This window comes from Pelodiscus sinensis, chromosome 2, assembly GCF_052426305.1.
Source record: "Pelodiscus sinensis isolate ZL-2025 chromosome 2, ASM5242630v1, whole genome shotgun sequence".
NCBI classification, from domain to species: domain Eukaryota; kingdom Metazoa; phylum Chordata; order Testudines; family Trionychidae; genus Pelodiscus; species Pelodiscus sinensis.
The window spans coordinates 39,318,862-39,333,536 of NC_143053.1; the positions used below are offsets into that span (position 1 = coordinate 39,318,862).

The 14,675-nt window shown below is 43.1% G+C and overlaps 1 protein-coding gene across 4 annotated transcripts in view; it reads left to right on the forward strand.

Moving 5' to 3' along the window:
- STK3 (serine/threonine kinase 3) overlaps positions 1-14,675 on the forward strand; it is a 320,261-nt gene that overhangs the window by 244,064 nt on the left and 61,522 nt on the right. Inside the window, exon 11 of one of the 4 annotated variants that reach the window (XM_075920323.2) lies at positions 3,696-3,808. The exons of the other annotated variants lie outside the window; for them this stretch is intronic. Coding sequence (XP_075776438.1) covers positions 3,696-3,808 — 113 coding nt within the window. The remainder of the gene's footprint in view (positions 1-3,695; positions 3,809-14,675) is intronic. 4 annotated transcript variants of the gene reach the window in all.

Genomic DNA, 14,675 nt, shown 5'->3' on the forward strand with positions numbered 1-14,675 from the left:
TCAATATTTTCAAAATGGACTAATGATTTTGATTGCCTCTGTGTTGAGGACCCAACTTGATTTTCAGAAGGGAAGTACTCAGAACTCTCTAAGGCCCTTTCAAGGTAATCTCAAATTGTGCACCCAAAAACTGAACACTCATTAGTCACTTTTGAAAATCTTGGTCATATAGACACAGCAAACTGGACTCTTAATGAGCATTGTTGCATTACAAGAGCACAGGTTTCCAAGTGTCTAGCTAAGAAATCTGTATTTCAAGTAATTGTTTCTCACCTATGTTTATTTATATTTTTACATAGTATAACAAGTGTATGCTAAGTGGGATTCCCTTTAGACCACTTTTAGATTTCTCTAATTGATTGCCCTTTGGAGAAATGCTTCTCTAGAACTCTTTCAGGCAGAATGACAGTAGGCTTCTGTGGTCTGTTTTTAGTTCACGTTGACAAGGAGCATTATCCAGCTCTAAGAGTATATATGATCTAATTATAAATTATTAGATTTAATTTACCAAATTCAGTAAATATAGCCATTTAATAGGGAGCATATCATGTTTCAAAACAAATTAGATAATTTTAATCTTGCTTATTGAACAAAAACTAATCCCAAAGGAAGTAATATTGAATTAAAGTATATTGAATTTGTAGTTTTTGAAAACATAAGAATTAGTAGTTGTCTGTCTAAATTCTGTATGTGTATTTAATTTAAATGATTTTATTTGTTTTGCTTTAGGTTATCTGAACACTCTTTAGCACTTTATTTATTGCAAATGTTTCTAATGCTAGTGGCAAAGCTTAATAATTTTCTTTTTCATGCTTTGAGACTTACTCTGCTTGCCATAAATTCCACTTTCCTCCATTCCAGTACTACAGTTCTGCACAGAATTGTAGAAGTACTTTTTTTAGGCCAGACAAGTGCTACTGGCTAAAGTAAACAATCAGTCTATCTTTGTATGGGTCAGAGTTGCAGCTTTTCCTAAAAAGAAGACTCTAGTCCTCCAAGGTGCTAAGAATGCTGTCCCTAATCCAGACCAGAAAGATGGGGAGCAAAGCCACGGAGCACGCGGGCAGTGGATAGCCCAGACGCGCCGCGGCTGTCCCGCAGCCAGCGTCCTCAGAGGCTTTGCTCCCCGTCTCCCTGCTCTGCTGGTCTCCAGCAGAGCAGGGAGACGGGGAGCAAAGCCGCGGAGCACGCGGGCAGCGGACAGCCCAGACGCGGCACGGCTGTCCCACTGCCGGCGTGTTACGCGGCTTTGCTTCCCGTCTCCTTGGTCTGCTGGACACCAACAGACCAGGGAGACGGGGAGCAAAGCTGCGGAGCACGCGGGCAGCGGACAGCCCAGACGCGCCGCGGCTGTCCCGCTGCCGGCGTGTTCCGCAGCTTTGCTCCGCTTTGCTCTCCGTCTCCCTGGTCTGCTGGAGACCAGCAGACCAGGGAGACCGGAAGCAAAGCCGCAGAGCACGCGGGCAGCAGGACAGCCACGGCGCGTCTGGGCTGTTCCGCTGCCCCCATGGTCCGCGGCTTTGCTCCGGACGCCTGTGGTACAGCAGCTGGGGCACTGCCGGTTGGTCCCGTAGCGCCGCTCTGGACGCTACTGGACCAACCCGGCAGCACCCCAGCTGCTCTGCCCCAGGCGTCCTGATTCAGCCGCTGCTGGTCAGTTTCAGCAGCGGCTGAATCAGGACGCCTGGGGCAGAGCAGCGTGGGTGCTGCTGGGTTGGCCCAGTAGCACCGAGGAGTTGCTCTGCCCCGGGCTTCCTGGAATCAGACGCTGATCAGTTTCAGCAGCAGCTGACTTGGGGACGCCTGGGGTTCTTAAGTTGAATCTGTATGTAAGAACTGGCGTCCAGATTCAGCCTGTTGAAACTGATCAGCGGCTGATTCCAGGAAGCCCGGGGCAGAGCAACTCTGCCTCGGGCTTTCTGTAATCAGCCGCTGGTCAGTTTCAGCAGTGGCTGAATCTGGATGCCAGTTCTGACTTACATACAGATTCAACTTAAGAACAAACCTACAGTCCCTATCTTGTACGTAACCCGGGGACTGCCTGTAGTTAGAGTTGGAGTTAGTAAGTAACATTATTTACCAGGGAAGCTAAAAGTAGATCCTACATGATTTGAGACAGGAAAGTAAATTGAGTTTGTCCAGCTATTGAGAGAAACATAAATGCCAGCATAAGAAAATACTATCTAGAATTCCTTTTATTCTTTTCTCAGTTACAAATATAAAATGGTGTAGCTTCATATTAAGTATTGTACAAGTTGAACCTCTCTAGTCCTGCACCTTTGGGACCTAATTGGTTCCCACAGGAGGTCAATATTGTCTAGCAGTATTACAAACATTTCCACTGCTTACTGGGCTTTTAGAGGACATTTAGAGGTAAATTAGAGCCAAATAACAGCACAAAACACTGATAGCCAAGACTGGTGCCTGTAAATAAACTTTATGGGACCATGGGAAACTTGGCCACACACATGAAAAGTGGACATCCAGCTAACTAAAATAATTCTGAAAGATGGATGTTTCCAGACCAGAGAATTCTGGACTAGAAAGTTTCAGCCTGTACTTAGTAATTAAATTTGCTTGTATCTTTTTTCTTTTATGGCACATCACTAGTGCACAGAGATCCACAGATTTCACAATTAATTGCTTTCTTGCAATGCTTCTGTGGCATGTTTTTTTATGGTCTGTGATTAACTATGGAAATAATTTGAAAATCTTAATTATCAAAGTAATATGAAAGACTCAGAAAACTAAGTGACTTTAACTTAGATGGAATAGTTCTAAATTATTAGAACAGTTATCATGCTAGTTAAGCACTGAAAGTCTGCCTATCCTGTGCCATTTGATTTTCATTATATGGACTCATATATAGAAAATAATATTGAGTTGTGATTTATAAATCAACTTCATTTTTATTTTTAAACTCGTTGTGCACGTTATAGTCCCATTCAGTGTGAATTTAAATTTCCCAGCGTGTTTTTTTGTCCTTCCTTGCCTCATGACTGTTTCTTGTGATCACCTTTTTCCCCCCCTTTCTTTTCTGGTTTTATATCTGAATTCTAATGTTACACACATATTGTCTTTCTTTGCTCTCCAGAAAATTCTCCTTTCTTTGTATCACTAATATTATTTAACAAACATAATTCTTTTCATATAAAACCAACCTAACTCTTCTAGACCTTAAAGAGACTCAAACACTATTGCAACTATGAAAAATGATTGTTATTAATTTAGTACTTTATTAATCTTAAAGTAAAATACATGATCATTATAAAGCATACATTTAGATGTTGCAGCCCTCGGGTAGGTACTACCATTTTCTTCTTTATATCACCAAAATACTATTGTATAAACTGAAATAGGGTTGTAGAAGATTTTGAAATCATACAAGAAATGTCAAAATTAGTCATGAACACCTTGAGAGCTGACCTCTTGAGGGAATTATCTGTACTTTCTAACTAGTTCATGCCTGTGGATTGTTTGGTCAGAAAACTATAGAGTGATGAATAAGCAGGGATATGACGCAGGGACGAAAAGTTACTTTTTTTTAAGAAGTATAGTGCATAGTAGGAAGTGTTAAATACCAAATGCTTTTATGCTGCGGAGAGTAGAATACATTTGTATTTATTATGTGCCTATTATTGTGTAATACAGGTGATATTCTGTTCTATACAGCAATCTTTTCCTTCCCCTTGCAGACATGGGATCCAGGCCCCTTCCTACAGCAGGATACAGTGCTGTTCTGTAACTTGGATGGGCTGAATGCTTTTTTCTTCACACAGTTTCCTTACCCCATTTCTACTTTGCACCAGTGAGTTTTGGGGTAGGAAATTATGGGGCTGATTTTCCAGTTTTATACCAATGAAAGTATAGTTTTATTCTATTGACCTCATGAAACTTAAATAATAATGATTAATCAGATCTGAGTATCTTTAAGGAGTGGACTTTCCTGTCCACAAGTAGCATTAGGATTTAGTTAATAATTCTTCATAATACTAAAGCCCCCAAAACTGTGTTATGATCCATGCTGATGGGCTGCTGCACCCTGGTAGAAGTCAGTGGAGTTTTTCAGCTGTACATCTTAATTAAATTTACAAATATGGGCAAATAGCATTATCTCCATTATTCAAGACAAGAAAACAGTTGCACAGAGAAGTGAAGTGATTTGTCTAAGATTACTTAATATGTCAGTGGCAGACCTTAGGAATAGAACACAGGAGTTCTGACTTCCAGTTTCTTATAAACCCTTAGATTACACTCCCTCCAATATCACTGTCACCCTCATCCGCCCTTCAGTTTTTGTTTGATTTGTTTGACACTTATTACATCTTGTTTTAAATGACACTATAAATACTTCAGGGCAGAGACTGTCTTTTATCTTGCTTTCTCAGTGTGGAGCCCTGAGTTTGATGCTATTGTTGTAGTAGTAGTAATAATAAATACAATATTTAATCCAAATTTTAATATGTACAAATCTCGCATACAAAAGCAAAAAATGGACTGCCTCCTCTCTGTTCTACCTGCCACAAAAACAAAACAAAAACACCAACAAAACCTATCTCAATTCAAACCCATTTTTGCTAAGACTATATCATGCTTCTAGTGGCAGAATGGGAGATTTTCAGTATAATTATATCTGTTAGCATTGTGACTGTGGTGTCAGATCTTGTCCCGTCCTTATGTTACTTTAATATACTTTTATATTTGTAACATTTTCAGGACTTAATATTCCCCTGTAAACAGACATTTTCTCCACTTTGCCTGCCAAATGAATGTAGTAGTAGATCTTTATAGACATTCATGGCAGTCTCTGGAACAGGTAAGCCTAAACATATAGAAACAAATCAATATACCAGTGTAAGAATTATGAGGATTTTAAATCAAGAACAGCACACTAGGTTTGCAGTTATATGGTCAAAATAACACAATATAGTGTTTATTACATGTATTTAGCACAAGCCTGCTGGAATTATGTAACGTTGAGAACATTCATAATATTCAGTGTCTTTCTGTCTTGTACAATGTCATGGTCTAGTTTTAGTAGCATACAGTATAAAACTATATAGATCATTGAGAAATATTTTGGAGGAATACGCTTACAAAACAGATGTCAATGATCATGATAGTTTCTTCTTGAGTATGTTTAAATTTCAGATACACAGTATTCTTATTTAGTTACATTATTGACAGATACTAACTATAAAACTTGAAATATTTAGAGCATTGATTTTTGCTTAGTTTGAAAGCAAGGAATAATGTGGTATACAAATAGCTACTATAGAGCGCTGGTTTAATTTAGCAAAAATGTAGGCAATTTATTAACCTGAGGAAAAAAAAGTGAATGAATATATTTCTTTAGGGCAAATCCTGACATTTTTGTGACTGTCTGGAGAGAGAATTCTTTCCTTACCCTTCCTGTAGGTAACTTTCATCCCATATGTGCTCCTGATCTGCTATTCCTGCTCTATGCAAAGGGAAAGATTTGGTCTTCGGTGATTGTCAAAGTCAAGAATAAAATGAAATTATTGCAATTTTTTTAGATTACATAGATACCTAGATAATTTACTCCTGCTGAATTTGCAATATCAATCACACATATAGTGCAAAAGGAGAGTGCTATGTTTCATTTATAGATATATTATATTTTATTGTCATTTTTGTGTTAAGTATAATGTCACCCTATTTATTTAAATCCCAAATGTATATTAAATGTATTAAGGGCTAATTTTCACTGTTACTTTGTCACGGATCAAGAGAGAGGAATCTCAAATATGTAAATGCCTTTTTAGATTTGACGAAGCATTCTTATAAAAACAAATGGATCTAAACTCAAGAAGGTACTTAAGCATGTGCCTAAAAGTTTAAGCAAATGAGTAGCCACATTGACTCCACAGGGAGTACTTGTGTTTAAAGTTAAGCAAATGGGACTACTTTTATGGTTAAAGTTAAACTTGTGTTTAAATTAGCTTTCTGAATCAGGGTCCTTGTTCCAAAGTTGTCCTTTTTACAAGGCGACTCCATTGTCATAGCTATGTTTCCTTCATGAATATTTATGCAAAATCAACTGCTTCAATTTCTGAAGCATGTTGCTCTAGTTCAAACAGAAAGTTAATTGCTTTCTCTAGGTTTAATATATTCTAGGACGTTCTTAAGATATTAGCAGTATGAACTTAATGTTTTCCTATAGGACTGTTTATAGTACTATTGAAATCTAAGAGGATTTGCATTAATAATGAGGAAAGCAATACAGTTTTAAAAAGTGTATACAGATGTTTCCTAATGTAGTAAGTCTGTTGCTCTGAAGGCATATGATCACATCTGGAAAATTACTATTGCATGTCTTGGCAGTTTGTTAAAAACTAAAAACTTTTAAAACTAACTGGTGTTTTGATAGATTAAGTTCAAGGTCACCTTTTGTTTAAATGATGTTTTGTTTTCTGTAATTAGACCATGCCAGGTGTATTCAGAAGGTAATTAAAAACAGAAGGCTTGGCTACTTCAGAGTAAATGAGAACAAAATACAAGGTTATTATTCGTCTCTAGTAAGATCTCGAAATCAGTAGTGCACATGGAACTATTTATAGAACATTTTGCATGGTCAAGAATTGCTTTAGGATGCAGACCATGGCTTTTAAATTAAACTATTCACAGATTTTTATGTATCTGTAGTGCAGAAGTACGATACAGTGTTCAATGTTGAACTTGAATGGAAATGAGAAAGTGTGTAATATCTAATTTTATAGGCCAAATGGAAAATAATACAGGTTGGACCTCCCTTGACCAGCACCCTCAGGACCTGACCGATACTGAAAGAGGGAATTTGCTGTACCACCAGCCTGCAGCCCCTCCCTGCTGCCAGCTCCACTTCAGGCCAGGCATGCCTGCCTCTGGCCCGACTGGGCAGCTAACTAGGCCAACTCCTGACCCTTACCACCAGCCCTGGCTTGGACTGCCACAAACATTTGGCCCCGGTGTGGTGGACAGGCTCTTGGAGTTAGGCCCTATTGCCACGGGCAGGATCCTGGCACTCTTCCGGGAGCTGCTGAGAACACTGGGCCCCATTGCCATGGGCAGGTTTCCGATACCCAGGCCGGGGCTGCCCAGCCCCAGTGTCCATGGACTTGGCGTGGGACTCTCTAGTCCAAGAACATCAGTGGTCCTGACAGACCTCGGATGTTGCCAAACCAGAGAGTCCTGGTTTGGGGAGGTAGAACCTGTAGTAATAACAATGCATATAAAATATCCAACATCATGTCTGGGAACACCTTACCTAGGGTGTGGTGGTACCAAGCCTCTGCCTAAAAAATGAAAAACCTCCAAACAGGAACAAGAAATTCTTGAGGCAGGGGAATTGGTTTGATTCCGTGGGAAACAGAATCATAGAACACTAGAACTGGAAGGGACCTTGAGAGAACATCAAGTCCAGTCCCCTGCCCTCACAGCAGGACCAAACACCATCTAGATCATAGACAGATTAGGGGTTCCATCCATATACCATGGACCTCCCAAGATCTGCTGAATTCAAGGTGCATCCATTAATGCCAGCGTCTCTTGCCTCTGCACTAGTACCCAGCCTCCCTTTCTGTTAAGGTTTCTGCATTTTCCAACAGCATGTAGATGGAGGTGGTATAAATTCTTCTTCAGTAATCTAACTGTTATAGGTTAGATGCTGGAGAATTTTCTGTAACCCAGGAAGTAGTCTTGCTTTCCCCTCCAAATCTGTAGCATATATAATAGATCAGAATAAAGGTCTATTACCTTAAATTTGTTGAGGTAAAAATCACTTATAAATACATATTTTAGAAAAATCTCTTTTACAATAAAATGCATGCTTTGTAGCTTCTATATACGCAAATTGAGCCCCCTTAGTTTGCTTTCAGAATTCATGATAGTTTGGTCTACAAGATAAATAAAGTTGAGAATATAAGAATGGCCATATTGGGCCAGACCAATAGCCCTCCTTGCCCAATATCCTGTCTTCTGACAGCTGCTGGTGCCAAATGCTTTGGTGGGAATGAACAAAAGAAGGTAATATATGCTGTGATCCATCCACTATTGTTCAATCCCAGGTTCTGGCAGTCAGAGGTTTAGGAACACTCAAAGCATCAGGTTGTATCCCTGACCATTAATGGCTAATAGCCAATGATAGACCTATCATTCCTGAACTTATCTCATTCTTTTTTCAACACATTTATGCTTTTGCCCTTTACAATATACCTGGCAATGAGTTCCACAGATTGTCTGTGTGTTGTGTGAAGAAGTACTTCCTCAAGTTAGTTTTTAACCTATTGCCTATTGATTTCATTATGTGGCCCCGGGTTCTTGTGTAACGAGAAGGAATAAATAACACTTCAGTATTCACTTTCTCCATACCATTCATGATTTTTTTTGAACTTGTGTCATATTGCCTCTTGATTGTCTCTCTTCTCAGCTATACAGTCCCGGTCTTTTTAATCTTTGCTATGTGGAAGCTGTTTCATAAACCCCTCATCATTTTTGTTGCCCTTCTCTGTACTTTTTCCAATTCCAATATATTGTCTATTAGATGGGATGATCAGAACTGCACACAGTATTCAAAGTGTGTGCATATCATGGATTCCTATAGTATTATGATATTTTCTGTCTTCTAATCTATCTCTTTCCTGGTGATACCTGACATCCTGTTCACTTTTTTGACTGAGGGTGCACATTGAGCAAATGTTTTTAAAGAACTATTCACAATGACTCTTGAGATGTGTTTCTTAAGTGGGAGACTAATTTAGACCCCATTATTTTGCATAGATAGCTGGAATTATGTTTTCCAGTGTGCATAGCTTTGTTTTCGTAGCTGCAATATAGTCTCCGTGTTGAGAAAGGCATAATAATGCACATTGAAATTTTAAGGCTAAGATTTCTAAAATCACCAGTGATTTTAGGGAGCCCAAATTGAGGTGCCTTAAAGAAGCCTGCTTTTTAGAAGGTGAAGAGCACCTATCCTCTAAAAGTCATTCTCTTTGAGGTGACTCAGCTTGGGCACGCTGATGTGAAGCACCAAAAACTTGTTCTAAATATAAGACACTTCTACAAGATATTCTGGGGGTTTTTCTGACATTTATATTTTTTTGTGTTCATGTACAGTATAGAAGAGTTTTATACAATATTAGAAACACATTTATTTGATTCTATTGTAGTCTAAATTCTTTTCAGTGAGATAAACCTATTTTTTCTTTATAAAAAAGTCTTCATTTAAAAAGTGACATAGGATCTCAAAAGAGATGTCTTCAGGATGAGCAGCAAGAGTAGAACAATTCTTACTTAAAATAGCATTTTGAGTCTTATAGAAATACATTCAGCAACAGTTGCAAGTTGCTGAACTTTATGCTTTTGATATATAAAGATAAATGCAGAATGATAACAAAATTTTAGGAAAAGTCCCTTCATTGTTTCTGTGTTTACTGGAGCAGTAATTCAGTAAGCCTATGATAATGCTAAAGTATGGGGAAGGATGAGAGAGTGTTTTTGGGCCCATATTTGCACTTCCCTTTCTCAAGATCTTAGTCCCCATAGGGCCACGATGGATGGATATGACAATGCACTGAGCACATTTAGAATTTTGTGGAGCGTTAGTAAGATAATTCTGGAATACTAATTATTTTGCAATCAATTCATATTCCAAAGGCAAACATGTTGCCTTGAATGGGTGGCCTTTCACATTACAGGAAGAAATCCTGCTGCTAACAACAGTGCTTTTAGGAATTTCACACTATAAAATTCCTTAAAATTCTTCGTCAAGTAGTGTCCCTGAGGGTGCTCCACTCGAGGTGCTGGGTCTGTCCCGGCACCGCAAAATGGAGAAACTTCCATAGCAGTAGCCTGCCGGCCCGCGCATGCGCTCCTGTTGGTTCGCGCCGTTACAGCTGAGCGCGGGCCGGCTTGTCAGTTTCCTTCAACCGTCCGCGGCCGCAGACGGATCTAGGACGAGCTCCCTCTCCGCCTGAGGATAAAAGGGAGACTTTTCCTTAGAAACCTATTACGAGACAATTTAGAGTTAGGGTAGTTGTTACTAGTTGTTAATAGTATTACTAGTTAGTTCTCAGGTTTTGTTTTGTTCTAATTTATAGTCTATTAGTAGCCTTAAAAAAAAACAGTTTATTATTATATGATAACATGCCTGGCTTCAAGAAATGTTCCCAATGCCAGGAGGCAATGTCTGATTCAGACGGGCACTCACGATGTGTTAAATGTTTAGGGGATGGGCACATCCCGTTGAAGTGCCCTCACTGCATGAAATTGACAGCTTGCGCTCGGCGTGATAGGGAAATGCGACTGAGGGTGATTTTGTTTAACAAAGCCCTTCAGTCTGATACACCGCTCGGGAGCGCACCTGCCTCGCTCGCCCGTGAAGGAGCTCCACAAAACCACCGGACTACTGCACCGCAGGAGTGTGTCGGACAGACTGGGTACCTCTGGCTCTGTGCCGAGGCACCTGGCAGAGAAGACGGGCAAGGGCCGTAGTGCCTCAGCCCCGGCTTTGGCGAGCGCTAAAGACCCGATGCGGCCTCCTGCTAAAGGACCGCGGGCGGAATCGGCACCGACAGTGGCCCCAACGGCCGAGTTACAGCCGATAATGGCGGCCCCGGTGCCGGCTGATGTCACGCATGCGCAGCCACTCACGGCTCTATCAGCACCCATGCCCACGGTGCCGACGGCTGAGACCTTGACTCCAGCAGCGCCGCAGCTGACAGCGCCAACTCAGGCACCGCAGTCTATCATCGGCACCGTGCAGCCCTCTGCACCGCTGCCTCCTTCGGCACCGACACAGCCTTTAACTCCCGCGGCACTGCTGATTCCTTTGCAGAGCAGCCAGATGGTAAGGACCACATCAATTCAAATGGCACCGTCTTCCCCTGCTGATCACTCGGTGCTGACTGAGGTCCCATACAGGTCGAGGCACGTTTGGACGCCCTCACTCACTCCTGAACGAGCTCGGTTCTCTCCAGGACCCTGGTCACCAACTTCATTTTCCTCGAACAACCATCGTTCTCCTCGTTATGTCTCCACCAGGGACCGCTACCATGCATCACCTCAGTGGTCATCCTCGTACCATCACTACCGTTATCATGATGAACGACGCTATTCCTACTATTCTTGCTCTCCATCTCGTTTTTCTGACAGATCGGTCTCACCGGGACTATCCAGGCGTTCGAGATATTCACACCGGTATGATGCATCCGGAGCCTACTCCCTCAGACACTCCCCAACTCACCGTCGGAGATATGATCGTTACTATGATGACCGTCGATATTCTCGTAGATCACGATCTCCACAACCCACTTGTCCAGCGTCTACACTTCGCGCGTCTTCACCGACGATTCCACCAGTGCCTGCAGAAGACGCTATCTCAGTTACTGATCAGGACGGGCATGAGAACAACTATACTCCGAATAAGGAACCGGAATCTCCAGCCAATCATTCATCGTCATCCCCGGACGATTCTGTCGTCCCTGGAGAGTTATCTCCCACGGAAGACCACAAGCAGTTTCAAGAGCTCTTTGACAGGGTTGCACAATCTCAGAACATTCAAACTATGAACATACAGCAAAAACAACACCCTTTGCTGAAAAACTTGCAGCCCTCACAAAAATCAAAACTGGCTCTGCCCTTCGATGAGGCTGTCTTGGAAATCGCAAACGATATATGGCAGACTCCCGCCGCTTCCTTACCGATGAACAAGAGGGCGGACAAGAAATACTTTATAAATCAAAAAGGTATGGACTTTTTGTTTATGCATCCCCAACCCAATTCCCTTGTTATGGACGCCGCCCAACAAAGATCGAAGACGGCTCAGAATAAAAACACTGCAAGTGACAAGGAGGCTAAACGCCTAGACATTTTAGGTAGGAAAGTATATTCTTCGGCCACTTCAGTCCTCCGTATGTGTAACTACGCAGCTCCCCTAGCGAATCATGATTTTGACAATTACTCTAATTAGTCCCCCTCCTAGAACACCTACCAGACTCCAAGCGACAAATCTTGAGGGCGGTAATACAGGAGGGCTACACAACGGTCAGAACAGCACTGCAAATCACCCTGGACACGGCAGATGCAGCAGCTAGAGCCACACTACTGCTGTAGTCATGCGGCGTGTGTCCTGGCTGCATCAGGCAGCTGCCCCGAAAGAGTTGCTCAACAAAGTAGAAGACTTACCATTCGATAGACAGTCTCTTTTCACCCAAGCCACGGATCAGGTGTTCCACTCGGGCAAGGACTCCCGAACGACTCTTAGAACGCTGGGGATGTATACGCCTCCTTATAAACGCAAAAGGTATACGCCCTATAATAAACAGAGACCCTTCTCTTATGCAACATTCCGCCCCAAGCCGTATGAACAATAGAGACCAAGGCAACGAAGACAGCAACCTGGCAAGACATCCGGTCAACAACAGGGCCGGCAACAAGTTTGATGGGTCAGTCGAGGGACTGTGGACAATCCCTTTATCGGGAGCATCACAAGTAGCTTTATTCCATCATCGGCTGAGACCTTATCAACATCGATGGTCTCTGATTTCCACCGACCGATGGGTCAACGACATAGTAGTTTCAGGATATGCCATCCCTTTCAACTCCATTTCCCCCCCCCTTCCCACCCTCGCTGTCCCTTTTCAGGGACCCCTCTCACGAGATCCTTCTACAGCAAGAGGTGTCCCGACTACTTACTATAGGAGCTGTGGAGAGGGTACCCGTTCAGTTCCGGGGGAGAGGTTTCTACTCCCAGTACTTCCTCACCCAGAAGAAATCAGGGGGTGGAGGCCTATTCTGGACCTGCGTCGACTCAACCGCTACCTGCGGAAACAAAAATTCAAAATGGTCACGTTAGCTTCTATCATCCCGGCTCTCCACAAAGGGGATTGGTTTGCGTCCCTCGACTTACAGGACGCCTATTTCCACATAGCAATTCACCCGGCCCACAGGCGATTCCTTCATTTCGTGGTGGGCACAGAACATTACCAATGCCGCGTCTTACCCTTTTCCAAAACCCTGGTGGTGGTGGCTGCCTACCTTCGATGCCTCAATATTACGATCTTCCCGTATCTCGACAATTGTCTGCTAAAGGCCCTTACCTGCCAAGAGGCGGCATGGGCAGTGACCATCACCACATCAGTATTCGAGACGTTGGGCCTTATAATCAATTTCGGCAAATCGTCCCCAACACCAAGTCAGGACTTGGAATTTATCTGCGCGAGACTCGATGCACTGAGTGCAAGAGTGTACTTACCTATGGTAAGACTCCAGTTGATCCAGGATTTGGTGCAGTCTGTCTCAATTGCTCCCAGATCCAGCATACTCGTCTAAAATTGCTGGGACACATGGCTGCCACCACATATGTGGTGCCACATGCGAGACTTCACCTATGCAGTCTCCAGCATTGGCTGTTCAAGGTGTACACGCCGGGGGTACATGCTGTGAGCAAGACAGTGTCCATTCCCGGACGCGTCAAGACTTCACTGGCATGGTGGGACAACCCCAAAAACTTGTTATCGGTCGTACCATTCCACGCACGCAGGCCCATGGTACAGATCACAATGGATGACTCTGATCGGCTGGGGGGCACATCTGCAGGAACATCGAGTTCAAGGGCTCTGGACGACACAGGAGTCCCTGCAACACATAAACCTCCTCGAACTGTGGGCCGTATTCAACGCATGCAGACATTTCCTGCAGATGATCCGAGGTCATGAATATTGTCCACATTCTCACCGACAATATATGCATGGTGTACTATATCAACAGACAAGGTGGGGCGCGTTCACGACCCCTTTGCGCAGAGGCCATACGACTGTGGAACTGGGCAATCAACCACGGTATAACCCTCACCGCATCGTACCTCCCGGGCAAGGACAATACCATCGCCGACGCCCTGAGCAGACACTTCCTTACTCAGCACGAGTGGGAGTTACACAACGAAGTGGTTCACAGTCTCTTCCATCTCTGGGGGTTCCCGAGTATAGACCTCTTTGCCACACATCACAACAAAAAGTGTCATCAGTATTGTTCTCGGGCGGGTACCGGCAAGAATTCCCTGGGGGATGCTCTTCTGCTCAATTGGGGCTCTCACCAACTTCTCTACGTGTTTCCACCTCTTCCTCTTATTCCGAGGGCACTGGAGAAGATAGCGACGGAGGGCACAACAGTGATCTTCATAGCACCCTATTGACCTCGTCAGACCTGGCTGACACAATTGTCCAGAATGTCGGTTGCTCAGCCACAACGGCTTCCACTGAGGCCCAACTTACTGTCTCAATGGCACGGTTCAATGCTGCATCCGAGCATCGATCGCATGCATCTTACGGCATGGCTCCTAACTGGTTTCAGCCACCAGAAATGACTTGTTCTCAGGAAGTGAAACATGTACTGATGAATAGCAGACGCCATAGCACTCGCAAGGCCTACACCTACAAATGGCACCGGTTCCAAGCGTGGTGTCTGGAAAGGGACTTGGACCCTCTTTCTTTACCAGTGCAGCATACTTTGGACTACATCTTCCATCTGAAGACGGAGGGCTTAGCGAACGCTTCGTTGAAAGTGCACTTGGCAGCAATCTCGGCCTTCCGTTCGCACATTGACGGACATTCACTGTTTGCTCACCCATTAGTTAAAAGATTCCTAAAGGGACTTGATAACCTATATCCGACCTTCAC